Here is a 7,429-nt window from a genome sequence, read left to right as displayed (position 1 = left end):
GACCGCTTATCTCTCCTTTCAAAGCAGGTTCGGCAAAACCTGGATAAGGCAGAAAACCAAACATTAGAGGGTCACGGATGCCCTGCCAGAAGAGCATTATCTGGTTACCCAGATCGGAAACGAGCGAGTCTTATCTAACCTGGCGTGGTCGAGGTTCCAACAGAGCTTCTTTGGCCGCCCCGGGGGTGGGGTTAGGGAGGAGCCTGGGGTGGTGGGGTGGAGCTTGAGGCGGATTGGCACTTTGGAGCTAGCCGGTCTTGAACGCTGTGCTCAAGATTGGGTAGCCTAGCCGGAAGTGGGCGGCCTTCTGCCCGGAAGGCGCGGGACTCCGTTGTGGCGGCAAGAAAAAAATGCTTGGCGTTAAAGCAAACTACCTGCTACCGGCAGACTGCGCTCAGCGGTGAGTCTCGTGCGACCGAAGGGAATGGGGCAGACGGGCGCGGGGTTCCGAGGCTCACCTAGTACCTGTTCTCAGGCTGGTAGCTGAGCTGCAGGGCGCCCTGGACTCCTGCGCCGATCAACAGCGGCAGTTGGAGCGAAGCCTGCGCGTTTCCAGGAGGCTGCTGCAGGTCTGGTATGCGGACCCATGGACCTCCTGGCCAGTCCCTCCTCGGACCATCAGGACTATACAGAGCCCCAGGGCCTAGAAGACCAAGAGCAACTGCACACTTTTATAGTCCGGTTGCCATTGTTGTCCCTCCCCCTTATCCAACCGGGTGTGAGGATGGGGATCTGCTTAGAGATAGGATCTGTTTGGACCGTGCCATCGCTGCCCTTTCTTTGCAGGGAACCAACCAGGACCCCGTCTCCAGTTCCAGAAACCAAGGAAGAGGACTCGAGTCCAGGTAAACATGCTTTTTACGGGTGCTGTCCCTGATCATTCTCTGGCTTGCTGTCATGGGGGAATCCATCCTGGGAATGTGATTAGGAATTCTTGCATGGTTCTTGACGTTCATAGCGTGTACACCGAGTTCTCAAGACCTTGAGGAGCTGGAACTTTTGACCCAGGCACTGGAGAAGGCTGTTCGTGTGAGGAAAGGCGTGTCCAATGCTGGACAAAGAGACAGGACCCCCAGTCTGACATCTAAGGCAGCCACTTCTGGTACCACGGCTTCTGCCCATCCTCAGGCTCCCAGCAGGACTGGGAGTCGTGCATTAGGTGCAAGACCCACCAAGGGCATACGACGGGCCACAGCCTCTGCCAAGGATTACCCTGAGTGCAGACTTCAGACAAGGGGAGATAGGACCCAAGTAAGAACACAAGACCAAACTGCTGGGTATGGACCAGGCCTCAGGGATCAGGCCCCATCATCTGTTGGCCATGCCACAGAACTCTTCACGTTAAAAGAGAAGGGGTAAGCTTCCCAGCCCCTCGCTAGAGACACCGCCTTCTCTTATCTGTTTCCATCCTGACAGGGCATTGAGCTGGGTGAGGAAGCCCCAGGTGCCACCCCATAAGGGCCATGCACTCAAGCAGGCAGGGTAGAACAACTAGTTGGGATGGTATCAGATTTGTTGCTCTGGAGCCTGACCAGCCCATGCGCTCTAGATAGGCTGGCTCTGCAGGGCTTTCTCTTTGGACCCGGCTAACACCCACACTACTCTGGAAGCCCTTTCCTAAAAGCTTGTCAGAGTTAGACTGTAAAAGGGAGAGGAGGTGAGAAGGTTCACCCCTAATGGGTTCTGAGCCAGGTGTAAGAATGACAGCCTTGGAATGGGAAGAGACTGCTCTTAGCATTGGCTTCTCTCTTACAGGACTCTCTTGCAGCTACCTGTGGCCTTCAGGAAGGCATCTTCTCGGAATTCCCGGTAAGGCTGAGTGGAGACAGAGACTGGAGAACATTACCAACACTGGGATGGGCAAACGAAACCCTCCCACAGGTCTTTCTGCTTCTACTGTATCTGGTCCCTGTGCACGCCAAGACCCTGCTTCATCTGAGCTGGCACAGTGAGCCTGGGCCCAGCAGCTTTGAAGGTCCCAGTTCAACCAATCAAGCTTTTGTTTGTTGTTTCTCATTTGTTTCAATGTAGTATGCGTGTGTGTTTGGGTGAGTAGGCCATCAGGAGAGGAAGTCAGATCCCCTGGATCTGGAGTCACAGGTGGTTATGAGCTGCCTGAAGTTGGCGCTGGGAGGCAAACTCATGTCTTCTATTAAAGTACCATGTGCTCTTAACCACTGAGTCTCCAGCCCTCAGTCTTTCAAGTTTTAAGGACTGGACATGATACTTAGTCTCCAAATTCCAGATCCTCTTCCTTCTGGAATGACTGTAACAGGCCCTGCTTCGCAGAGGTGCTCGGTGGGTCAAATGGTCGCTCATCCTCGCAGATGTTTGCACTGTGCCCCTGGTTTTGGTCAATATCTCTAGGTTCCCTTAGGCTTCGATTGCCCCCTCCTGCCACCCAGCAAAGCCATACACTTGGGAGGGGATGTGTCCCTGCCTCCTGAGGTATACTCTGGTTAGTTAAAATAACCTTGTTCCTCTGGCGGTACCTTTGGGCCCGTTCCAGCCTGTGGGCCCAGCTCAGCTCTACAGAAACCAATGACTCCACAGATGCCACTAGAGCCACCAAAACTCAGTTCCTCCATAAACTCCAGATGGCTGTATCCTTACTGTCACAGGAGAGCTGGGGATGCTGGAACAGGCTCTGAACCTGGCAGGTTTAGGAGAGGACCAGTGTGGCCTGTGTCACAGCAACGGTGTCTCTCCAGACTAATGGTGGGAGGGTGGGGTCTGGCCACAGACCAGCTTCCCTAACTACTGAACAGTCAGGCTGTTCCAGCCACAGGCCCTGTGCTACAGAAGTGGAGGCGCATGCCCAGAGCCTGAGAAAGGCCTGTACACTGCTGAGACGTCATATGCAGAAGGAACTTGCAGCAGGTCAGTGGTCCTGCCTGGACTTGGGTGGAGGGTAGAAGGCAAGAGGGACAGGTAGGGTGTGAGGACCCTCACGGATCCCGCCTGACCCCCCCTTAACTTGTGTAGCCCCCACTGACTGGATGCAGGAGTACCGATGCCTGCTCACCCTGGAAGGACTGCAGACCATTGTTGGGCAGTGTCTCCACAGGATACAGGCGCTGCAAGCAGGTGAGGTTTTAGCCCAGCACTGCCTGTGCTGAGGTCTGAACTCGGGTCCAGTAAAGCAAGGAATTATCTTTCTTGAGGGGGTTGCTATTCTGAAATAAATATTGGGGGTTTCTACCCCATGACTGGATGTACAGATCCCGAGTAAATGACACAGAGACAAATTATGGTTTATTCACAAGCTGTAGGCACCGCGCTGAGCAGTGTTGAGCTTTTCTTTTCTTTTCTTTTCTTTTTTTTTTTTTGGAGCTGGGGACTGAACCCAGGGCCTTGCACTTGCTAGGCAAGCGCTCTACCACTGAGCTAAATCCCCAACCCCAGTGTTGAGCTTTTCTAATCCTTCCACCTGTTAAAACCACACAAATGTCAGTCACCTGTCAATCTGCTGTCTCCCGGGCTGCTTCTGCTCCATCAGTCTGTCCTCGGGGTGCACTTCTCTTGGCCACGGGCTCCTGGTCCATCCCATGGACGGTGACCTCCTCCTCTCTCTGTTCTCTTCCTCTCCCCTCCCACCCACCTCCTCCCTCAGTTCCCAGTCCTGCCCCCTTTCCTCCTCTGCCCAGTCATAACCCCCCAGCCATGTATTGGCCAATCATGAATTAATGGGGAGCATTCTTCACAGTACATTGATACATACAGCACCCCAATATCAGGTTACAGTGCGGTCTGGAGAATAGTATTCAGCTTCTGAAGACACAACGCACAAGACAGATCTCAGGCACTTTAACCTGCCTTGCCTGTGTCTGAAGGAAGGGCTATCAGCCTAGGGCCCAGCCGCAGATAAACCTATTACACCAAGCCTACCACAGGCCGCTATACCCTAGGTTGTTTTGTTTTGTTTTTTTTTTTTTTTTTGGTTTGGTTTTTTTTGTCTCCTTGTTTTGTTTTGGTTTTTGAGACAGGGTTTCTCTGTGCAGTCCTGGCTGTCTTGACACTCACTCTATAGACCAGCGTAGCCTTGAACTCAGATCTGTCTGCCTCAGCCTCCCAAGCGCTGGGATTCAAAGTATGCGATAGACACCACCTGACTTAGTCTAGGTTGGTTTAAAAGCACAGCTTTGTATCCCCTAGAGCAAAGCATAGGATTGAGAGTAGGGAAGAGGTGCCTGGAAAGTTAAGTTCTGGCCTGTAAGAAGAGTAGAAACCTTGGTGATGGCTGCCACCCCATGAGACTACAAAGGTCTCTTCTCACAGCTGTGACAGAACAGCCTCCAGGAGTGTGCCCTGCAGAGGAGCCCACTCAGGTCTCGTCAGTTTGTGAAGGAGAGGTGGACTCTTCCTGGAGCCCTGAGCTCCTTCTCTACTCTAACACCAAGGAGCTGCAGACCTTGGCAACTTTGAAGCTTCGAGTGGCCATGCTAGACCAGCAGATCCATCTAGAAAAGGTACTTCCAGGGCAGGTGGTGGTGATGTATACCCGGTTCCTGGGAGCCAGTGACCTTGCCGAGGCTGGCGCTTACCCCGCCCCCACCCCCGCCCACACCCCCAGGGTCAGTCTCAAGAGATGAAGGACTGGAATAGGTTGTGACTGGGCCTCTGGGCCTACATGTGAGCCGGAGCATCCTCATGGCCAGGATGTTTAGAATGTGAGGAGGGAAAGAGGATGGAAACTTATCCCAGGGTTGCCCACCGAGGCCTTTTCTCTGTACTGTTCCTCAGGTTCTGATGGCTGAACTCCTCCCTCTGATAAACACCCAGGAGCCAGGAAGACCGCCTTGGCTGGCACTGTGTCGGGTTATATACAGTCTGCTCTGTGAGGGAGGCGAACAGTTCCTCACAGTCCTTCGAGATGACCCTGCTGACTAAGCAGTCTGGGCAGACGAGCCTCTCTGGGAGAGCCCCCTCCTCTCAGCTGCAATGTAGTGAACAGGGATTGAGGGAGATTTTCCTGTTTGGGGGAGCTGAGAGCACGGAGCTAGCACCTCACTGGGAAAGCTGGGTGATCCCCCCTCCCTCCCAGCTCCTCTTAGCCACCAGACGTCTTGGTCAGGGCTCAGCTTTCTGTGTTCCTGGGGCAGTCCTTGGCTGCCTCTCCTTTCTCTCACTGTAGACCTATAAGTATTTAAATTATATCATACCTTTTGGATTCTTTGTGGTTTTAAGAGTTGTATCTAACCCCGGGGCAGTGGAGGTACACGCCTTTAATCCCAGCACTCAGGAGGTAGAGGCAGGTGAATCTGTGAGTTCAAAGCCAGCTTGGTCTACAGAGCAAATTCTAGGATAGCCAGGACTACACAGAAAAGCCCTGTCCTAAAAATCCAAATAAAAGAAAAGAATTGTATCAATTAAGTATGCCTGTAATCCCACTGGGGAGACTGAAGGAAGAGGCTAAGTTTAGGGCCAGCCTGAACGCTGTTTAAGTAAAATGAAGGAAAGGTACATCAAGTAAAAATTCAAAAGTATGTCTGTCTTTTCTGCATAAGGGAAGGTAAAAAAACAAAAAACATTAACATTTGTCCCCTAGTATCCGTGAAAGCCATAAGCCACAGCAGAACAGGCTTGACTACCCCACCTACTCCATCCCAGTTGTCACCTGGGACCAGCCTGTGGGGATCTCGGCTTCCTGCAGAGTGTCCCTCACTTAGGGCACTGTCCCCTCCTAGGCTTCGCCTCCATGTAAGGAGTTGTTACTCCCCTAGGAGGAGGAGAAAGGGCAGGGGTCAGGGCTGTAGTCTCTGCAGTCTTGGACTGGGGTTTCCATCATGGACGGCTTCCTGCAAGAGTCTCAAGGACAGCTTGTTCCCCAGAGGTTTGGGTTGCAGTTAAGTGACTAGGAGCTGCCTGTAGCTCCAGTTCCAAAGGACCCAGTGACCTCTTCAGCGTTGCTAAGTGCTGCACACACAACGTGAACATACACCCTGCAGACAGAATACCCGTGTGCACAAAATAGATTTAAATATGGGTGCCCACATGGAAATGTGCACCTCATGTGTACCCGATGCCCGCAGAAGCTGACGCCTCATACCCTGGGCTTAAGTTACACTGGTTGAGAGCTGCCACATAGATGTTTGGGACCAAACCTGGGTCCTCTACAAGGGCACCAACTACTTTTAACTGCCGAGCCATCTTTCCAGCTCCTAGATTTTATTTTTTTATTTTTTAAGATTTATTTATTATTATATATGAGTACACTGTAGCTGTCTTCAGACACACCAGAAGAGGGCATCAGATCTCATTACAGATGGTCGTGAGCCACCATGTGGTTGCTGGAATTTGAACTCAGGACCTCTGGAAGGACCTCTTTTTTTTTTGTTTGTTTTGGAGCTGGGGACCAAACCCAGGGCCTCAGCCGCCAGGCAAGCGCTCTCTGAGAGCTAAATCCCCAAGCAGTCAAGCGCTCTTAACCGAGCCATCTCCAGCCCCTATTTTTTTTTTTTTTAGACCATTTTTAGTTGGTCCTTGTGCCCAATACCATTAGTTCCAGTACTTCAGGGACTGAGGCAGGTATATCTCAATGAGTTTATGGCCAACCTGGTCTATGTATTAAGACCCTGTCTCAAAAAAGAAAAATGTATTTTTAATTGTGGGTGTATGACACCTGTGTACGGTTTCCTGCAGACTCCAAAACTGAGGGCATCTTCTGTAGCTAGAGTCAAAGCCTGTCAGATGTATATGCTGGAAGCAGAATGTGGGTCCTCTTAGAGATTAGCACGAGCTCTTTTTGTTTGTGTGTTCCTTAGGGTCTTTCTGTGTAGTCTCCACTGGCCTGGAAACTCAATATATAGACCAGGTTGGCCTCACTGAGACCCATCTGTCTCCTTCCTGAGCACTGGGACTAAAGGCCTGTACTGGGATTAAAGTTACTGAGATAAAGTACCCCATACCCCTAAGCAAGCATTCTTAACCACTGAGCCATTTCTTCAGTCCCAGGCTCCTAGATTTTTGTTCTGTCTTGTTGAGACGGGATCTCACTGCGTAGCTCAGCCCGGTCTCCAACTCCTCGCCCTCCCGTCTGTTTCACACGAGCTGGGATTTTGAGTGCATTTCAGAGCCCTCGAGCACACCCCAAGCATCTCTTCCATGTGTGTACAGCCCTGGAGCCTCACCAGACTGGAAAGGAAGTAAAACCTAGCCTTAGGAGAGCCTAAAGGAAGTCTGAAGGTGAAGGAAACGACTAGAGAATGGTTAAGCCCTTGCTCCTCTGGTTACCAGCAGGAGGTCCTTACAAAGAAAAGTCTGTAAAGGTCAGTCCTGCTGACCAAAATCAGTCAGAACACAGCCCCGCTGAGGGCTTGGAGTGATTAGAGACTGAAGGAGAACATGAAAAACCATGGACTTCCTTGAACTGAGAAGTGTCTCCCAGAACAAAACCCAGGAATCTCTCAGCGGAGAGAGGCGGCTACTC

At 51.7% G+C, this 7,429-nt stretch overlaps 1 protein-coding gene across 1 annotated transcript; it reads left to right on the top strand.

Annotated features, from left to right (window-relative positions):
• The first annotated feature begins 324 nt into the window (after positions 1-324).
• Tedc2 (tubulin epsilon and delta complex 2) lies at positions 325-5,172 on the top strand. Its single transcript, XM_032913877.1, has 10 exons — positions 325-400; positions 476-574; positions 787-845; positions 959-1,355; positions 1,756-1,809; positions 2,510-2,603; positions 2,769-2,880; positions 2,986-3,087; positions 4,279-4,469; positions 4,744-5,172. The coding sequence occupies exons 1-10, from the start codon at positions 351-353 to the stop codon at positions 4,888-4,890; spliced, it is 1,305 nt and encodes a 434-aa protein (XP_032769768.1). The 5' UTR covers positions 325-350; the 3' UTR covers positions 4,891-5,172.
• Positions 5,173-7,429: the final 2,257 nt, after the last annotated feature.

Source organism: Rattus rattus, chromosome 9 (assembly GCF_011064425.1).
Source record: "Rattus rattus isolate New Zealand chromosome 9, Rrattus_CSIRO_v1, whole genome shotgun sequence".
NCBI classification, from domain to species: Eukaryota; Metazoa; Chordata; class Mammalia; order Rodentia; family Muridae; genus Rattus; species Rattus rattus.
This window is presented reverse-complemented; position numbering and strand designations above follow the sequence as displayed.

Coding starts and splice junctions, on each gene's coding strand:
- Tedc2 (XM_032913877.1), top strand. CDS start 351: ATGCTTGGCGTTAAAGCAAACTACCTGCTACCGGCAGACTGCGCTCAG. Junction 846..958: donor GGAAGAGGACTCGAGTCCAG/GTAAACATGCTT, acceptor TGACGTTCATAG/CGTGTACACCGAGTTCTCAA. Junction 1,810..2,509: donor GCATCTTCTCGGAATTCCCG/GTAAGGCTGAGT, acceptor GGCCCGTTCCAG/CCTGTGGGCCCAGCTCAGCT.